We start from the raw sequence: 20,972 nt of genomic DNA, 5'->3' as shown, positions 1-20,972 counted from the left end.
CTTCTATTGAAGCAAACAAGGAGGAGGGAAAACACAAACACCAGAGTCAACATCAGTTATTTATACAATATCTTACATATGGTAGAGACGTTGAAGAGATAGAGATAAGAGCAAATATCATTATCATCAGGTTTGTCTCTCAGATATTGCAAATCTTAATAGAGCAAAGAAGATGATTTTAGAGTCATGGTTCTAACTCCAGTGTAATATTATCTCCGCTTCACTCACTTCTCTCTTCTCAGGCCTGTAACTATATTAACTGTATTAGTAAGGCTATAATTGCACATGAGTAATATTAATTACTTTGCAGTATAAATACTGGATTGATCAGCCAAGTGGGATTATTTCTGTCTTACAACAGATAAACCCGCTGTGTCTGTGCCTTAAAATGTTCCAGCACCTCTGCTATACTGTACGTCAACAAATTGCACTTTAGCTAAAGCTTACAGCCCCCTCTGCTGGTCAAAGGATGTTGTTGCTCTGAGGAGCATTGCTGCAACCAGTCCAGCTCAGATCCTTGGCCCACTGGCCCACCTTGGTGACTCGTACCTTGACAGTATCAAATCTCCAGAACTTCTGTTCTCTGAACAGGTACAGCCGTCCATCTGCTCGATGCAACGCCCCATTAGTCCCCTGTGGCACCCCGGTCCAGTCTGTCAGCCTGCGGGGGTAGTAGGGCTCTTGACGCATGGTTTTCAGGTTAAGCACATAGTAGCGGGAGCCTTTGAAGAGGACCATGTGACCCAGAGGGGCGTAATAGAAAGCGCAGTCTGGGTGGCGAGGCAACCCCAAATCACTGGTCTGCTTGGGGAAACCTGGGTCCAGTACACTGCCTGTGTAACGCCACATCCGCTTCCCTGCAAAAGAAGGAGAATATACAAAACCTAAATTCACAATCAGAATTAAAAGTTGTCAGATATTATGTCAAACATGGACAAATGATTTAACATATTTAATCATAAGAACTCATTCATGCAGTACACAGGATTTCATAACATTCAGCACAAATACACTTTCTACTTGCTGATAACTTCAAATAAGTTATTAGCCTTAAGCACAAAGATGAAACAGCTTTAAAAACTACAGCCAAGGCTTCATGTCTCTTATGTATACAGTATGTCTTTAATCCTTTCCTATTGAAAAGGCCCATTAGAATCTATTTTTAGACTTTAACACATATGTGAAGTAAGCCAGTAGATAAAAATGTCTTTAAAAGGAAGTGTGACACGCATTAGTGAGTTCAGTGAAGCAGCACCTTTGAAAAAGTACCACTTGGAGTCCAGTGGAGAGAAGGCGGCAGCCTCAATGGCCGGAGGGAGGTCAGACCAGCGCTGACGGACAGACAGCGGGCCACTCACTCCGCCTTCAGCTGATACTGCCCAGTACACGCTGGCCCGAAACACCAGCACTGTGTCATTCTGGTCTGGAAACACACACACAGAACAGGAAAAATATTACAATGGTAAACATTTGCGTACCACATCAGAGGAAGTACGTTCTTGACTTTGGAAACAGAACTAATCTTTTCAATGTAGCTTTTCATGAGTATGAAGACAAATCTGGTGAGTGAACACTGAACACACAATCAGAAACTAAAGTCGTCATATTTACAGTGGAGTCTTTAATATTGCTTTGTCCACCGGCTTAAAAAACAACAACAGGATATTTTACTGTTTCTGCAGCTGCACTAGAAACCAATGCCATGATGGATGTGGCTTAAAATTCCTCTATTCTAATATAATATTTCATTTGGGCCTCACCCATAGTGATGGAATCAAAGGCGCCCTGGCAGTAGAGAGGCTGGCCTGCGGGTTTTTGTCCTGTGTGAAGCTCTGTGAACTCCCAGTCCCGCAGTTTGGCATGTAAAACCTGACCCGGCAGCCTCACGGCACGATCACCTGACGGCTTACCTGAGGGCAGGAACGAAGCAACAACACAATAAATGAAATGCATCAAACGAGCTTTCAATGAATCCGCTTACTGTCATCAGTTAGAGGAAGTTGTGTTTTCCTCCACACATAATCCAGTTATACGGTTATTAAAGATCTACAGGAACCAAACACAGATCTGAGGACAGAAAGTATGTTTCTCAAGCATGTTGAATGCAATTTAAGCATTTTCTAAACTGGACAGCATGGGAACAAATGGAAAGACAAACAGTGGACATTCCTTTTAAAACAGTGTTTGGGTAATTTTAATGAATAAATTGTCCTTTACAGGATGTGGCTGGGTTGATGTATACTGATGGATGACATTACACCGCACAGGAAATAAACAAATTCAGCTCATGCGCTTACTAAAACCTTACACTTGCTGAATCTTCAGCAATAAAACAACAGCCTACTTGTTCTTTTTGGCCTTTTCATTCTCAAAGTTCAGACTCTTGGCACCTGAGATTGAAAGAATCAAAGCAGAACAAGAGCCCAACATACCGAAACATAAGAATGAATGGTCCTTTAGACACAATTACAGCCATTTTGTATTCAAAGAGCTGAACAAACATTTGCAAAGGACGGGGATAAAATCAGTACACACAAGAAGCGGAGGAAGAGTGCCGGAAAAACAGATCTGCACAGCAACTTGGATAACGTCCATGAGCTCTGTGTGAATGTGTGTGGTAGCAGGAGCTGTGTTGTAAGATAAGCGTGGATGTCTGACTCCACTCAGACAGAAAACCTCCCTTATTCTTAGTCTACGTTTGTCAGGAAGAGATCTTTTCAAAGCTCGTATAATAGCAGTATGTATTTTCAGTATGAAAAGAACAAAGATTTTCATACAATAACGCAAAGTATTTTGTTGCATGAATGTGTTAACAGCATTTAAATAACGAATCCAATCATGAAAGAGGGAAATGAAAATGAGGAAAAAACATAATTATAACATAATGTTACAGTTGTGTTTGTATTTTTTATATTTAAAGCCAAGTCAACCACAATAAATTACTTTACAATTAGTTCATACAGCATCTTATAAGGCAGAAATGCTCTTTTTTTTTTATTATTCTATTTTTCACAGTGTTATCAGAGGTTGTTAGGAGTTCTGGACACTGACATATTCAAGCTGCCTCACATCTGCTTCTTATCAGACCACAATGCCAGCACGAGGAACGGTTCACATACACAACCTGATATGCATACACTGCCTAAGGCTTCTATCTATGGGCTGATGTAGCATTTTCACAGCGGTTCTGTCAGTTGTAGTTCTTGTCCATGTCTGTCTCTGGAGCTGTTTGACATTTACATGGGAGTAGCTGCGGTCTGCAGAAATTACAGCCACATGGTAGAGAAGAGCACGCTGCACTTTGCTAAACCCCACCAGAAGAATCCTGCAGAACATTTTGTAAGGTAATAAAAAAGTGAGCTGTCGTGAATTCTTTCTTTAAAGACTGATAAGGAAACATTCCAGGTTTAATGTCAGTGTAAAAGGAAAAGGCACACTGCCTAAAGAGCGTCAACAAATAATCATGATCTAATTGCTGCTCATTACTGCTAGTTAATTCAATCGATGGTCAAATTATAAAGAGTAGGAGCATTAAGTAGTGTAGTCATTAGGTATAACTGAGCAAAAAATAAAGAAGTGTGACTGAGGCAGCAGCAGTTGTTGTTTTTTAAAATTCAGAGAATAAGAAAGGGGCAAAAAACGCTTCGAAATAATTCTGTCTGTAGTCATACAAACATTCCTCTGGTCTTTTGCAGTTGCTCTCGGCACCAAAGCATTAAAATTAGTGAAAAAAATTAAAAAATGCGCTGTAGGTGCATCTCATACATTTAAAGCAGCGCACCAGGTCAGGACAGGTGGTCAGGAAGCTACTTTAGGTGCAAACATGTTACGTGTACATGTTCTGCAACCGCAGTGAAGTCAGTTTCTCAGCAGGTGAAAAAAAAAAAAAAAACAATAAAAGAAGTCTGCAGAGCGGCAGGTGTGGAAACCTGCTTTAAACATGCCAGGAGGGACAACGCACTCACAGTACACAGACACTATGTGTCACAAACAAAGGTGAATATAATCCTCCTACACTCTGCAACAACACCACTAATCTATGCCAACACTAAAACCCCCTAGGTGAACATGTCTGTGTAGCAGTCAACAACAATAACCTTAATAATAATAATACCAACCAAACAGGCCGCCGAGTGTGTTTATTTGTACAGAACAGACACACACGCTCACACTGATAAGACGTGATGTTTGTCCATGGCTGCCAAGAACCCTCTTTTCTTTTTCGTTCTGTTTTATTAATAAATCCGACATCTTCGGAAATCATTTTCACAAATAACGTTTTTTTAATGATTGCTAGAGTTTTGCTGACTGTTGTTCTGCTCATTCCCATTCTGTGTTTGCAGCTCGAGGCCTTCAGTGCTGCCTCTGTGGCCTTTTCACAGCTCAGTGCAGAGACTCCAGATTTAATGGGCCACAGAGCAAAAATCACTCTACTTCTGTGTGTTTCTCAAACACGGTCTTTCATAACAGTTTAGTAATTCATGTAATTGGCTCCAGTAATTCATGATAAACTGCAACGTTTCACCATAATTTCACCATCTTTAACTAAGCCATCATGAAGCCAGATAGAGAGACATTTGTCATCTGTCCTCTAAAGCGCTTTTCTTCCCATGCTACACATTTCTTTTAATGTTTGAACAGTGAGCATAAGAAGAACCATACTCTCACCATACAGCTGCTGCACTGCGATGATGTCGTCCCAGCTCAGCACCACGCTGCGGCCCAGCTTCCTGTAGTATGGCGACATGAGAGCGTGACGGACAGGGGAGTGCTCGAGTCCGAGAGTATGTCCAATCTCGTGGGCGGTCACCATGAACAGGTTGTGTCCTTTGTGTCCATTCAGCGTCCACCTCTCAGCCATGTCGAAGTGGGCTTCACCCCGAAGAGGAAGGAAGGCATGAGCAAGGGTTCCTCCTGAGGACACAGTTAAAAATAATTTATAATAACAATAATAATTCAGACTGTAGGATTTGTATGCAACATTGTTTTATTGTTGAGTCAAATTTATCACAGGCTAAAGAAACTGAACCTTTCATATCTGTGTGAACAAATCCTAAAGACGCCTCGGTAAGCAGTAGTTGTGGGATAACATGACCTCAAATAAGTGTAATGTAAACATTTTATTGTGCATCAAACTATTACCTTAAACTGGTTTATTCCCAGTAATCACACAACAAGGTCTTCTAACTGAAAACTCAGATAGGCCGGTGAACTGTGTGTGTGTCCCTGACCTGGACCATCGAACGCATTGCTGACCCCGTCGTTGTGGTCCCCCTCGTAAAAGGCCAGCCGGATGTCTGCAGGTCCTTCAGGGGCCTCCTTAAACACCAGGTCGGACACGTTGCTCCACAGCTGGAAGGCGGCGCGCACCGCCAGCCGCACTGAGCCCAGAGGCAGGTGACGAGGCCAGTTCACTATCTGGTAGGTCAGGTGACGCTTGTACCACTTTTCAACTGGCGAACACCCACAAAGAGAAAGAGAGAGGAAGAGAGATATGAGACATGCGGGTGTACAGTTCATAATCGTGTTCACCACAAACCTAGTGCTACAGCAGATCAGCTTGAATCTGCAAATCATTGAAAGTCGCTGCTTAGAATTAAAGAAGAGAAAAGAATCAGCAGTGAATCCCAACTATCCACCAGTGAGCTGCTTCCTACCATCAGTTCAGGTCACCACAGGCTGAGCTAGAACAATACACAGCTTTTAACAATAACAAAGAAATCATGACTTCTAGATCTATTATTGCTGTCCATCAAAACACAATCTATGGAAAACACACACACACACAAGTAAAAGAAATAGTAACACGCAGTGATTTAGTTGAGAACACATTTACCTTCTGCTTCATAGAGAAGCTAACGATGCACGGCTGGTTTCACTCACTGAGACCAATGGAAAGAAAACTACAAATGACACAGCTCATTTATTGCACTCTTAATAAATAATAATGTGCCAGGTTATTTTTTCTTGTTGTGACAGAATCCATATTCTTCAAAGACCAAATTCAACAATCAATCAACTATAATTGTTTTGTGCAGTAAAAGCCTGATCTCTCTTTTTCCTGTGAGCCATCAACACATAAGCGAGTCACACTGTTAAACATGTTCCTTCATTACAATGAACATTGTTTTGACTCACTATCACTAAAAGTAGGATGGTTTGAGGACATTAACATTTTTCTTGTGCTCTACAGCTCAGAAAAATGCAGTAAGCTTTATTGTTGGAATGACAATAAAGCTTCTTGACTTGACTTGACTTGACTTGAAAATAAACTTTCAAACACGTATTCTCAATTTAACTTTAAGTGTAAAGTTCATCAGATTGCGAAAGAGTGATCCAGGGAGCATGAAACATCATTTTCACACATGGATTGGCCCCCACAGAGTCCAGATCCTCTCCCATCATCGATACAAGATCTTGATGTAAGAATAATGCAACTCTAGACGTACAGTAATCAAAGGTTATGGCAGTCCAACAAAACATTAGAGTGTGTGATTCTTTTTGGACGGGCGGTGTATATCAGGATGCCAGATATGACAGGTTAAACCATCACCTGCTGAAGTAGAGACTCCGGAGCCAAATGATAGGATGTTGATCTCGCTAGTCCACAGCTGGGCAAACTAAATACCGCTCAGACTACGTGTTTGACTAAACAGTTTACTTCAACATGTGTCTGTGGTTTCTCAGCTTAGATGAAATTACACGTGTTTCAGAATCTCCCATTTGTTCAGCGGTAGAGAGAAGGGGGTAGTTAAATTAGTCGTTCTGTAGCAGCTGCCTCACAGGAAACAATCATTAGATAATATGAACCTTTAGGGTGAGGCAGCTGCAGAGGCTGGACGCTCACGCTGACGGTTCATAGTGTGCATGATGTGGACAGAGCCGGTGAATGAGCAACTGTGGGGACAAATTCTTAGGTCATCTCTGAAAATGTTGACTTAATGGAGTCAATATTGACCCGTCCAAGCTTTTATGATAAAGAACATTTTCATCATTTCAGAACTGGTCCTTTCATTTATTCATATTAGCAGTAAGATGCTAATCATCACAAAACATCCAATGAAGTATTCTTACAGTTTGGTACTGTAGTTAACCTATGTTTCCCTCAGGGTGGAGGACAAATGTGAGTGGGAGGTCTGCATGCATTCCTGCATCACGCTCTCCTGTGAAATCACACAGGGAGGACTGAAGCACTCAGGTGCGAGAATCGAAGCCTGTGGACGATTATGTGTTTAAAGTTATTTTAATGCAATGGTTAAAAAATATACAGCAAAGAGTCATGAGAAAAGATGAGAGCGATAACCGAGAGGTATGCACTACATACTGCGAATTACCGAGAGACCTCAATAGCACCCCGGGGACAGCAAAATATCTGGATATCTGGAGCCATTAGGGCATGGGTTTGGCAATGGCGATCAGTGTGTTTCTGTCTAAACACACACAGACATAATTTGTAGTTCAACAGCAACTCAAGTGTTGCGTGAACTCTATCCTGAACAAGCGATTTATGTTGCATGAATTGACTGAAATAATAACAGTGGAGAGACCTGGTGCCTCCAACACTGTGTCAAGGTGAGTAACAGTCACGCTGACGATAAAAAGACCCACAGAACTAACAACTCAACCTTAATATGACATAAACTGGAGTCAGTGAGACGTTTCTAATGCACTGGTTTCCCAACCCAGCTCCATTTTTCATTCCCAGATGAACTGGTCCTGCTGGTAAGTTGCCACATGATGTGTGTGGAGCCGTATTCTCAGCAGAGCTCAGGCGCCATCTCTTCGGCCGAGACCGCCGCAGAGTAAGAGCTCCCCGAGGACGACGGAGAAGCCAGGAAGTCCAATACACGAGACATTCCACGACTTCCCTTATGGAAGCAATTAACATGATGCCCCCTGTAGCAGCAGTGTAGGGAGGGTGGGTTATCACAGACAGTAGGAAGTGGCCGAGATGGTTTGATAGCTATTGTTTGTGAAAGTGCAGGGAGATTTTGTTTGTTGCTCGTGTCAAGGACGCTGTTTGACACATGCAGACATAAAGATGCCTCATCCTGCAAATTATACTCTCATCACTGTGTATTAGTGTGTCTAATGTGAAGTTCAATGCACAAAAAGGACAATATGAGAAGTACAGGCAGATATGTGTGCACTGTTTTCATTATCGGCTTCTACAGATTTCTTCATTATTTAATATGAATAAAGTCAGAGTCTATAGAAAGACTATAGCATGTAACAAGTCGTTTTGCAGGTGTCACCAAAGATACAAGACATCTTGAAGTAAATAATGTTAACATGCTCGTCAAGCTTTCACGGAAACAGAGGTGATGTCACCACACAGCTCAGCTGTGTCATCCAAAGAAAACTAAATAATATGATATAGAAGAAAAGAGCAAATTGTCACTGATAAATAACTGGAACTACAGAAAATTTGTCAAAAAAACATAGTTTAAAGCTAAAATGCATGTTCTAAAAATGGCAAATACGTGTTTACAGCTTCTAAGGCAGGGAGCAGATCCATAGCAGCACACCTCTAAAAAACACACACATACCTATCACACTTACAGTACTTATCTTGGACATACTGTGGGTAGAGGAATGTCAGATCTGTAAATATCAGTGGGAACAAGCATCAGATTCCATCACAAGTCAAGGTCTGTTTTCAGTTTCCAGGAAGCTGAGTGGCTGACACGTTCACACTTAACAAAATCCCATTACACCACAGCTGAGAGTGAATAAAGAGGCTGCACAGCTGAATCATCTGCATGTTGCTGTAGCCTGCAGACTGAACAGCAGCCAGCATCAAGAACAAACTGTTGAGCATTAGTAAGTCTTGATGACGACTTGATGATTGAGAAAATAGTAGTTATGGCTGGATCACAACGAATTCCAAAAACTACTGATACTAAGTCTTATTTTTTGAAGACAGTTCAGTGCAGCTGAGATTGATGACAGAGTCATTAGCGTCTGAATCTGCTGGACCAAATCCCTGATCCTAAAGATGAAACTCCTCCAGCAAACACTGTTCCAGCCGCATGCAGAAACACATCCGCTGCTTCAGGATGATGAAGCAAAGGCGGTGGTTCCACAGCAGCACCACACCACTCACAGTTACAGTAGGTTATTACGTTGAGCTGCTTCATTCGATACATGGAGCCAGACCTGTAAGAAGTCTGAGCCTCAAGGTGTGAAAGTGTCTTCCATTAATGTTGCTCTCTGTGTAATAATACTACCACCTGTCAAATGAGTCACGTCTGGGACTAAAATCATAACAGAAAGGTGTTTCCTTACATAACAACGTGCCGTAATCCAGACACTCATTCAACCAGTAAAGTTATGAGGCCATTGACAAAACCAGTGAGCAAAGCAAACATCGTAATACAGCCAGTCAGCTATGGATGTGTCAGGTACTGACATGAAGAGGCAGCAGCAAACATCAGTCACCGCCACATTCCCTGAACATTAGCCAACATCGTCAGTGACGGGGAGGAATGCAGAGGCTTCACACATCATGAGGCTGGAGGCACAAGCAGAGAGAGAGAGAGAGAGAGAGAGAGAGAGAGAGAGCGGGGACGCTTCTTCTTCTTCTGCTGCAGTCATCAGACGGCTGCTCAGTCTTTAAGGACATGTGAGGAATGACAGCACCAGATCAGGAATGAAATGACTCCAAATCTACACTAAATACTGAATAACCTTTTTCTCACCAGTCACTGAAATCTGTTTAGCAGTTATTTTTTTAAATACACTGCTAATTTATGCACACATAAATAAATGACCACAAATGAACCTCATTATTGGAGATAATATCCCACAAAGTAGAAAAGTAAAGGTTTTTCCCTTTTCAACACCTCCCACACATGTTGCTGACAAGGAAAGAATTATACCTCCTGGTAATTCTCAAAGATTTTCTGTAAATTGCTCTAAGCCAGGAAGGGAGGACCTTGCGCCCAATTACTTCATGGAGTCTGCAAGAAATTTGGCAATGCTCTGCTACACTCTCAGCTGCTGTTAAACACTTGAAATCCTGCAGCCTTTAGCCATTCACCAATGAATGCTTTCATCACTCTGTTTGCAATAATCTGCAATAAAGTCCTCATAATTTCCTGAAGGAATTTAGGGCAATATTCAAACTGCAGTTCTTGTAAGGACACATCCTGGAAACTTAAAACCAGAATGATTTTAGATTTAAACTGAGAAAACAATGAAGGGGTTAAACTGTTTTTGACTCACTCTTCTCATCTCGTAACTCCCAAACTAAAGATTAAAAAAATCTAACTGTGCAATTCTGGAGTTGTAGTTTTCACCCGGAGAAGATATTGTGATACGTGGATCTCTATAATTGCTGCTCAAAGCAGGAATCAACCCGGCAGACGGACGTCACATCAGACACTCCACCACTTTTAATTACAGCCCTCGGCTCACTTTAGTTTATGAAGGTGGACCCTCCCAGGTAACTGCTGGCTCTTTATGACCACTCCACCACCGGACACCCAAGACCTCTGATATCATAGCCTCTAATTGTAGTGGATTTAATCTTACTGGTCAGCTGCTTTTATACGGATGTGAAGCACTTTAAGTTGACATTGTGTGACTGGTGCTATACAAATAAAGCTCACTGTAAACATGGTGTCTCACGACTGCACACTTCACACACACAACACCTTCTGTAGCAGAGCGCTTCCTGCGGCGCTGTGGTCGTCCTGCAGCACCGCTCTTTCCAGTGAACACGGTGTTTACCCTGTGAGCCCAGATCTGCTGGCTGCCCTCGTCCGACACCCCACAGCGGGGCTCCAACATCAGCCTCAGGGTGGTGCCGTCAAGTTCACCTGTGACAGGAAGCCGGGACAACCACTGGAACTCGCTGCAGAGAGAGGAAATGTTTGCATGAGGCTCTTCCTGAACAAGCATTTGGCTTTTCAATCATGCCCACAATACGTGAATTAACAGGAGTTTAAAACTAACTGGATCCACCCTGGTAAGTCTGAGAATCCAGACCAAAGTCTTACTGTATTTCTGAGAAGAGTATTTAAGAGAACATTTACAGTATACTGATTTTTGCACTCACACCCAGCATGTTAATGCTAAACTGGATCACCTGTGGATTCGGACGTGGAAATGTGGCTGTGGAGGTTCATAGAGTCAATCATTTCAGTCCAGGCTTTCAATAGGACAAATAGTCTTTGAACCACTTGTCATTACAGTACAGTGAGTACACAGACAGAGGGTGAGGCTCTTAGAAATCTTGCACGGTTCAGAAAGAGTTCAGCAGATTTCTGAGAGCAGAGGTGAGGGTGTGTTTTACTGCCCTGTACTGACGTTCAGCCCTGAGGCTTGTTCCACACCGAGCTCACCCATCCCCCTGTTAACAACCAACCAGCTAACAACCGGTGTAAAGAAGTACATTTATTATTTTGCTCTAAAATCATACCATATTCACTTCAGGACATCCGACGACCTGCTTCTACATTCATCACTTAGGAAAAGCTGAGTCACCTACCGAATGGCTGACCGCACCTCAGCTCTGCTGTGGATGTGGTTGTCCTGATGGAGGTAGCCGTACTTCTCCAGAAAGACCTGAGATTGTATTAAAAAAAAATGTTTTAAAGTTGGTGAAAGTGACATTTTGGAGGAAGAAACAACCTCACAGCAGCACACTGACGCTCTGGTTAATCCCCATATCTGCTGTAGGTTGCCAAGAAAGGACGTATACATCTGGACCACCCATAAGAGAAAGAAACCTTTAACATTATTATATAGTTATTATTTTGTGAGTTCTTAAATGCAATCCCTATAAAATACTGTTAGAATGAACCAACTGGGTGCATGACAACAGATGTTGCTGTGTGGTTATGTTGAGAGTTAATACCACAATGTAATATTACAATCTCGCCTATGTAGCCATTTGCATGTTCAGGCAACTCAGGCACAGCCGTGATTACAGATGTGGGATGGAAATGAACATCGAGGAGACGACAGATGTGCTTCTCCAAACAGGAATGTGCAATAAAAAATGCTTCTCTGGCCTATTAGAGGCAACAAAACATCCAACAAGGTTATGTTTCATGTAGGGGAAAAAAAAGAGACGTTGTGGAAACATATGTAATACCCTCATGTTTTGTGGTCTGTCAGCCCTGAAGGAAATATCTAGCCTGTGGATGGCAGCTGTGAAACTAAAGGCGAGCAGCGTAGACCACAGCGAGGCTATTAAACATCCCAAAACACCCTGAAACACAAATAGTAATTCTCTTCAAACAATGGGCTTGGTCTCCTCTTGTGTCACTACATGCAGCTGTAGTGGATGGCACACTACCTTAGAACAACCATTACTCTGGATAATCAACTTTTTGTTGGTGAAATCCATTTTCTGTAGGGAAACTAAAATAAGTCAACATGTTGTTTTCCTTTAAATGTGTATTTCCCTTCTTATAGAGCTATTTAAATGTAATGTCTAAATTGTGAAAGCAGTTTCCATCTCCTTAGAGCATCAACAATTAACTATGATAATGGGAAAACAACTTCTCAGCCAATATATTTATACCTGCTCATAACAAAAACGCCCATTTGTTATTCAATTGAAATATGAGCTAAAAATCTACATTTTAATGCCAACAAGATTTAATGTCTCTGCACTGATGACAGTTTGATAGACTTTCATAAGCTTCCTAAACTCATTGAAATCTCTGAAACTGAAAACTATCCCAGCTTGTAGTAGTTCTTGTTGCAGGAGTACCTCAGGGTCCAGCAGCAGCGGTGATCCTCCGACAGCCTGCGCGCTGAAGCAGACGCTCACAGCGAGGATCCAGGCTGCGCTCATGTCCCGAGGTCGGCGGCTCATTGCGGGTCAAGCACAGCGTCACCACACCGCGCATTTCCCTTCAACTGCTGGACTGGTCATTGTTGATTTCCCTCGCTGTCACCGAGTGAGCACGCTGCTGCTCGTCTAACATCTCCATCCCTGCGAGGACTGACGGAGGCTGTTGAACCACCCGGAAAGTTAGACGGGGGCGGGTCAGCACCGCCCCTCTCTGCGCGCCTGTGTGGAGGCCGAGTGCCAAATCACAGCACCACACACACACACACACGCTGCTCCCTGCTGAATATACTGATAGATTTAAAGGATAAACTCTAATGTCTTTGTCTGTGGTGTTGAAAATCATGGCTATTAAAAAAAAAGTCACCCATCACACAGAGAAAGATCACAGTTTTTAATATCATTTTGGAAAACAAACATAACCCAAGTAAAACATTTCATTCTGTTCATACAAAATGTTACGAAGTCTACCTCACAAAACATCTGCAACTAGAATCCGAGAGAAAATTAAAAAGATGTACAAAGAAAAAAAAAAAAAAGTGGAAAAACAAAAACAAAACAAAACCAATGACCACGTTGACAGTGCCAATCAGCCCAGAGTCCTTTCACATGAGCTCAACACACCTTCTCTTACAGCTGAACAGTAATAAATTGGGAAGGACTGGCTACAAAACGTACACGAATCCGTGTCATCTGGACTCCTTTCCTGGTCTTCTCCCCCCACCCCTAAACTACACCCCTCCCTCAATGATGAACTCTAGGGCTGGAATGGTTTCCATCTGCTCTTCTGCTTAGTATGGCCGATCTCTTCTGTCGTCTCTGCGGTCACCTCTGAGGATGGGATGGGAGGAGAGAGAGAGAGAGGGGAAAAAAAAGAAGCTATAAATCAAATGCCAAGCCTCTGTGTCCCAAGTGAAGGGTGCCGCATAAATATTTGGACGCCAGACACGCTTCACGACTTGGCTTGTTAATAAGCCCAAACTTAAAGCAGCTCCTCATAGTTGGAAAGAGGAAATATTTAAGACTCCTGTAAACAGAACTGAAGATGTTTTAAACATCTGCCGTGTCTTTGTAGCTAACTGATTTAAAGCTTTTAACACCTGCAGATTCTTTGTATGAGTTCAAACAGGATGTTTTCTAGCATGCTTGCTATCAAGACTGTTTACAGTACATACTGTTCGTAGTTATTAAATAGTACTAACATTCTTCAGTAGGCTACACCCTCTTCTGGTCATATAATCGAACTACAGCAGCAAAGGCAGAGAAATCTGACCAACCTTCCTCCCATCTTGAAGCCACCTCCATATCCTCCTCCACCTCCAAAGCCGCCACGGTCTCCCCCGCGGAAACCTCCACGACCTCTGTCACCGCCATAACCTCCTCTGCCTCCACAATCTGCAAACAGTCAATAACTTGTCAGTAAAACAAGATCAAGAAGAAAATATTGGGTAAAACTACACGCTCAGATGATCAGATAGTGTTCTGACTTTTACATTAAATTAACTTTTACAAATATAAGAAAGTTTAAACTACTCACCTCCACCTCCGAATCCTGCATCTCTTGGTTTGGGGGCGCCACATTTGTTACATTCCTGCCGCCGTGCAAAATTCATGTTGCCACAAGAACTGGAGGGTAAAATACAAATGACATTGATTTTTTTTAGAGAATCAAAACAAGCTCCTGCTGTATGTTAACCATTTTTTAAATTACACAAACAGTTTCCTACAGACCTGTTGGGACAAGGCCAGTCTCCTCCCTTAATGTCAAAGTTAGGTCCTCCGCCACCACGACCTCTGAAACCTTAAGAACATCAAAAGATGAAAACACGAGCAGGAGAACCTCAATTCAGAAACTCGTTATTTTCATCTCTTTGTTTTACTCAATCACTACTCACCTCCTCCTCCTCCTCGCCCCCCTCTTCCACCTCCTCTCTGTGTGAACTCAGCTCTGCGGGTGGCAAAGGAGACTTTGATGGGTTTGCCGTGGAACTCCTTGCCTAAAATTAAATAAAAGACAAACTACAGTTAGAGCGATGTAAAAATCTAAGTAAAGAATATGAATGATGCATCAGTGACTTTACCATCAAACCAGTCAATGGCAGCTTTGGCAGAGGGTGGGTCGTCAAAGGATACAGTAGCTTCTCCTTTTGGCCGACCGGTGGCCTTGTCAGAGTAGATGTTGATCATTGGCTGACCAGTCTTCTTGTTCACCTAAAAGCACAAATGTTAGATTTTCAGTGTTTCCCCTTTATATCTGTCGTTTCTACTTAAATCATGAGTCTACAGTCAATATAACATGATACTGTGAACATATAATACTTGGTGTAAGCAAACTAAACTAAATAAATACCTTGATGATACCAATTTGCTTGAAGAAGTCACCGACTTCCTGAACTGTGACATCTTCTCCAAGTCCTTGTACGAAAATGGTGTTGTTGTCAGAGTTGTCCTGCTCTCCAGCTGTGGAAAAGATCAGGAGAGAAAGGTCAGCGACGATCTAAGGGCTTCGTTTCATTCAGATGAAAATGAAATTAGTCTCGTCACGTTAAAAGAGTCCTACCTGGTTCATCCCTTGAGCCGTAGTCTCGAGAGCCTGTAAAACAGAGGAAAGGATGGAAGAAAACACTTGAGTAAAATCTTTACTCATCTGTACCGTTTCATACAAATAATTATTAACTTCATCCTATCAATGCATAACAAAAAAAATTAAACCAAGCTCCTGTTTACATCTCTCTGATGGGTGTTTTTCATACCGTTGCATCACATACCAACACCTTGTTACAAGAACAAAATTGTTCCGTTTTTCTTGAGCTTACACCAGCAATGAAAACCACCAAAATGTCTCCAGTTTTTAAGTTTTCCTTCTTCGTCCTGGGAACACCTCTGTCATTTACAATCAGCCCTCGTCTTCATGCAAAAATACCATTATTTTACAACTCAGGCTCCAAGTTCTTTACCATATCAAATCCTGCTAAGAATAATAGGTGGAGTCTCTTGGGCTCTGGACATGAAAATGGTGGCATTCACTGAGTTTTTTTTTTTTTTTTAATCCCATTTTTTCTCTTTTTGCTAACTCAAGTTCTTTCCTCCCCCACCGACACAGTTCTGATGCTCGTCACTTACCACCGTAATTTTTGAAGCCACCACGGTCACCACCTCTGCAGAGGAAAAATTGGAGATATGATGGCTTTTCCTTTGTCCCAACTGAGAGCTCAAAGCTCCCCTACATCCCCATCAGTATGCACTCCTGCCAGGGTGTATGACTACGGTGAAAATGTCTCACACGAGGAATCCGTTAGTCTTTGACATTATAGATCAATAAACAGACGACTTGGCAGCTCTGACTGAACAATCAGGCAGACGAGTGAAGACAATTATCACATGATACTGGGCCACTATTTACAAATAATTTGGTACTTTTACTTTTTACATGACCAAATTGGATACCAAGAGCTGAACAACCAGCTCAATTTGTTTTTACATGAGAAGCCAAATTGGTTTGAAGGAGTGTAGCAATTTCTAAGTAATCTTCCACTGAGTGCGTTTATGAGATCCTTTAACAGAGGTCCAAGTTTTAGTTCAATCACTCTGAACACCTGTAGTATAAAATGTAGATCCATGTTAACACATCACACATGTTCGCCATTGTCAAATATACAACACTTGAATGAAACCTGTTGAATGTGAAGCAGCTGAAGATGTGGCTCCAGGTCTAAGGGCATCTTTTCAGTGATATTTCCATTGTTCAGAACTATTACGTGATCCTCGGAGCACAAAAAAAAAAAAAAAAAAACACCATATTGTGCCTATTAATTGAAAAAGTACAGCTCCTGGAGACATGACTCAAAAAAAAAAAAAAAAATCGCTGTTCAGAATGAACTCAGTTTACAAATGCGACAGGACAGCTCATCTGAATTAAAAGAATTTTCTCTGGTTCAAGGGATGTATAATGTATAACCAGCATTCAATAGACAACATATTGTTACACCAGTTGTCTTCACAATGTTACCTTGTGGACCAACATGTGGGGCTTTCAGATCATACCAAAGTCTGTCAACAAAAAAAATCCAAGTAGTTCATTTTTGCTCTTTTCAGAAACAGGGGAATATGGGTACTTCATATAAAATGTCTCTTCAAAACTGACAGATGCTAAGAAGGACTAAAGGGTCCTTTAGGTGATGAAAAGGGTGGATTATCACAGTATGTCACTGTGGTGCACAAGTTCCTCATGCAAAGAAACACTTTCTGCATGTGAACGTTCACCTTACAGAAACTTGTGTTTAGGCAGAACCCTTTGTAACAATGACAAATGTGTCCTTTTCTGATTAAAAAATATATATATTCTTGCACAGTGCCAATAAACTGTCCAAATATGTGGGATCACTGTTGCATAGCTGTGTCTGGTTTTCTTAGAACTCTTATTGGTGCATTTATGTACAGGCTCCATTCCTTTAGACCTGGTTCAGAAGTAGATTTGAAACTTTTCAAATAACTCAGTCTCTAACCAAAACACTAGGTGTGAACATTGAAAATGTGACCTTAGCAGCATGGATTTAACTTCAGCATGTCGCTTATTTAAAAACTCAGATTTTCTGACAAGGCTCATTCACCTGGACCACAACGCAGACAGGTGAAGAATACAACATGATCTATGACAACTCTGAATGAATAAAGCTTTGGGAAGGGGGAAAAGGTAAACAGAGTTTGGGGATCTGGAGCACAAAGCAGATAATGGGTGAAAATCATCTACGTGGATGGTTTGTAGCTGATGAGTGACCATGTGTCAAGTGACAACAAGACATGTCTTATATTTCACAGTGTATTATTTAGAGGTACCTTAGGGGCAGTGGCACTGTGCAACTTACCCCATACCAGGAGGTCCACCTCTTCCGCCACGGTCGTAGCCGCCGCGGTCATATCCACCACTGCGGTCAAAACCGCCACGATCATAGCCCCCACGTCCGCGGCCTCTGAAGCCACCTCCTTCTGAGCGGTCTCCATGGTCACGCCCAAATCTCCCACCCTGACCACCAGCTTCACCTAACAAAGACAAATCAATGGAGAATTCACACAACCTGACTTATTAGACAGCACATTTAAGTTGTATACAAGGTGCTCACAGAACACAGATATACTTTTGAAACTGACTTAAAATTCAGTTGCCCTTACCTTCACTCCATCTTCCATAGCTGCCACTACCCTGTCCCTGGCCACCATATCCACCACTGCTGCTGCCGCCGCCGCCACTGCCACTGCCCTGACCCTGGCTTCCATAGGAGCTCTGCTGCCCATAGCTTCCACCTCCTTGTCCCTGGCTGCCATAGGAGCTTTGCTGTCCATAGCTGTCTCCTTGTCCCTGGCCACCATATCCACCTCCACCTCCACCACCACCGCCCTGTCCCTGGCTTCCGTAGGATCCTTGCTGTCCATAAGAAGGCTTTTCGCCATACCTTGAAGTGGTTTAAGCAAAAGATTAAACTTAGCACAACAGCTACCAAATATCACAACAGTGGGTTGAGTCAGAAGTCACATCGTCTTACCCAGATGAATCCTGTCCATAACTATCGTAGCTCTGTTGCTGGGGCTGGCTAAAACCCTCTGTAAAAACACACAAAGATAAGTCAATAAAAGATTAGCCACAAAATTTCATTTCCTTTTAAGTGTAATTTACTGGTACTGGTATTATCTTACAAAACTAAAGCAAACACAAAGTGCATCTTGAAATACTTAATCACTATACCTGTACTAAAATAAACAATCTTGTTGCACGATGTTGCAATGACAATAAAAGTTTCTCTTAAATGACTTTAGATGACCCGATAATATTTTAAACATAATTACTAAATGAAATAAAAAATTAAAAAAAGTCATTATTCCAGTAAATTATCCGTTATCAGATGTCAATATATGCTTTATGTCATACCTTGTTGTCCATAGCCACCATAATTTTGTCCTCCATAAGAGCCACTGCCATTTCCTTGTCCATAACCCTGTCAACCACAAAGGCAATTTAAATATGCAATACACTGAAAATGTTAAGATATATTTAAAATTATTATGTTTGCAGCTAACAAGCTGTAGCTTGGGGAAAGTTCTTACTTGTCCACCCTGCTGACTGCCATATGATCCATAGCTACAGGCATGGAGAGGGGAAAAAAGTTAGTTAAACCCAGTGTTGTCAGTTTGGGCAGGACTTAAACTTGGTAAAATATTTGGTATATATAATTCAGTATATTTCAGATATGTGTATAGTATAATATTACTGCGTGAGATGAAGGACATAGGTGAATGTACACTATAATCGTAGATAAATCTTCCTAATCCCCACATCATAATCAAATGCTTAATGCTTCAGTATCAAAGGAATATATTAAACAGCTATTCTTTAGGTCCCCAAGATGTAAACTATATAAAAATAAAAAAGGGGGCCCACCACCAACCTCACACTTATTGTCAAATTTTAGATAAAGGCACATTTCTACAATTATCCAAAATCAGTGGTATCTGCTTCTAGATAATTGTTTTAGGCTCTTAATGTGCTGTTTTTAATCACATGCAGCAAAATCAGTCACACACTTAAATTAAGGTGAATCTTTATTATGCTGGTTTGTATGTTACCTTTGTGAGCCGCCATGCTGGCCGTAGCCTGAGTCTGGAAAAGAAGTAAGTAAAGTTACTATAAATGTTGTTGAGGTGAAACAAGACAGCAGGTTATGGAAGAAAGTGACTAAACAGCCAGTGAAGACAGAACTAGGTCACTGAAGGAGGACAGGCCGTCACCACGCCAATATTAAAATGGCGGTCAACCTGCTTGGGCTCGGAGTAAATGTTGAAACGAAACTATACAATCGTAGACTAAAGCCGCTGGCGATCCTTAAAATGTTTCGCTGTAAAGTCAGTATTACAACGGAATTTGCCAACTTGTCCCAAAATTATATAATCCGAGATAATGTCAGCGTTTTGCTCCACTGTGCAAGTGTCGTCGGTATAAACAAAGACGCATTCATTTTCGCTAGCGGACACGTTGGGTTGTTAGCCAGACGCGTCAAGGCCCCGCTCAATCTGCGTCAACCTCCCTCTTATTAGAAATACCACACGTAACTGTGGGGATACAGTTAGCGATTAATAAGTTTAGAAAATAAGCCCGACACTGACAAACAGTTACTCAAAGGTAGCTAGCCAGCTAACTTTGTTGTGCTAATGAAAGACGATGTTCCAAGAAATAGACGGGTTCCGCGTTCTTCCCTCGCGGTTAGCTGAATTAGCGCTAATGCTATCTATCCCTTTTTATTGTCCCCACAAAAAAGATACACAGCCAAATAAAATGCACATTGACTTACCAGTGGCCATCTTGTGCCGCTTTATATGTTATTTAATTAAAAAAACAACAACGATGCAGTCCGTTTTCTGTGAAAGGCTAATTTAAAACCAGTGCAGTGAGCGAGGCGCCGCTGAACAGAGCTGGACCCACTGCGACACTTGTCTTAATGCGGCTTCTTCTTCCGCCTGTTTCAAAGAGCTGCTCACGCTCACACCTCAGGAGAGTATCGCCACCTGCTGTTTGAGAGAGGTAACGCAATACAATATGATGACGATGATTGTAGGTAAATTAAAACTATATTAATTAATTAGGTCAAATAGGTGTAAAACCTTTCTATTTTAAACACACAGAAACAGGAGAACTTGTATTTAGTATGTTTTTGCAGTAGACTAGCAAAGTAGCACAGCTGTATTCGATCACTACAGCTGTAGTTGTCATCATCATGACCATAATGGAAGTAAACTTAATCTTACTGTAAGTGGTAATAACAACTCTCTCTTCTTCACCCACCATGTATCTAATTCTCTTAACTGCTTTGTTTTTTAGAATATGCTGCATCAAAGTAGGTCTCAAAAGTATTTTTATAAGTTTTTATATCCATTTCATTTCTATATTTCCTGTGTGTTAACTTAAGGGGATTCAATATATTTGCATGCAGTTATGCTAAATCATGTAAGGACAAAGAGCCAAGACAAACGTTTATTGTATTTTATTGTTATTCTTCATAGTTATCACAATGTGGCTATTCTGGGTGATCATTTTCTTAAAGAAGAGAAATAAAATATTGATTACATTTAACATGTTGGTTTTGCAACTTCTTTAATATACAGTTTTATACACTAC

At 41.6% G+C, this 20,972-nt stretch overlaps 2 protein-coding genes across 6 annotated transcripts; both read right to left on the bottom strand.

Annotated features, from left to right (window-relative positions):
* Nucleotides 1–46: 46 nt before the first annotated feature.
* mmp28 (matrix metallopeptidase 28) lies at nucleotides 47–12,960 on the bottom strand. The gene is given in 9 exon segments (XM_026375391.1): nucleotides 47–857; nucleotides 1,256–1,423; nucleotides 1,761–1,910; nucleotides 4,669–4,914; nucleotides 5,232–5,453; nucleotides 10,659–10,858; nucleotides 11,495–11,571; nucleotides 12,728–12,806; nucleotides 12,808–12,960. Coding segments are annotated over 9 exon segments (1,596 nt in total). The 5' UTR covers nucleotides 12,867–12,960; the 3' UTR covers nucleotides 47–462.
* A 228-nt stretch (nucleotides 12,961–13,188) lies between these two features.
* Nucleotides 13,189–20,296, bottom strand: taf15 (TAF15 RNA polymerase II, TATA box binding protein (TBP)-associated factor). Of its 5 annotated transcripts, XM_026372417.1 has the most exons (17): nucleotides 20,149–20,296; nucleotides 19,427–19,460; nucleotides 18,908–18,941; nucleotides 18,732–18,798; nucleotides 18,349–18,406; nucleotides 18,071–18,258; nucleotides 17,978–18,013; nucleotides 17,674–17,848; nucleotides 15,932–15,966; nucleotides 15,369–15,401; nucleotides 15,159–15,268; nucleotides 14,890–15,019; nucleotides 14,704–14,805; nucleotides 14,540–14,609; nucleotides 14,346–14,434; nucleotides 14,086–14,206; nucleotides 13,189–13,639 (listed from the first exon to the last, which is right to left on the bottom strand). In XM_026372417.1, the coding sequence occupies exons 1-17, from the start codon at nucleotides 20,156–20,158 to the stop codon at nucleotides 13,600–13,602; spliced, it is 1,332 nt and encodes a 443-aa protein (XP_026228202.1). In that variant the 5' UTR covers nucleotides 20,159–20,296; the 3' UTR covers nucleotides 13,189–13,599. The 5 variants fall into 5 exon arrangements, with proteins under 5 accessions (XP_026228202.1, XP_026228186.1, XP_026228194.1 ...); XM_026372401.1 differs by having other exon boundaries at nucleotides 17,978–18,258; XM_026372409.1 differs by having other exon boundaries at nucleotides 14,086–14,203; nucleotides 17,978–18,258.
* Nucleotides 20,297–20,972: the final 676 nt, after the last annotated feature.

This window comes from Anabas testudineus, chromosome 13 (assembly GCF_900324465.2).
Source record: "Anabas testudineus chromosome 13, fAnaTes1.2, whole genome shotgun sequence".
In the NCBI taxonomy this organism is placed as follows: Eukaryota; Metazoa; Chordata; class Actinopteri; order Anabantiformes; family Anabantidae; genus Anabas; species Anabas testudineus.
This window is presented reverse-complemented; position numbering and strand designations above follow the sequence as displayed.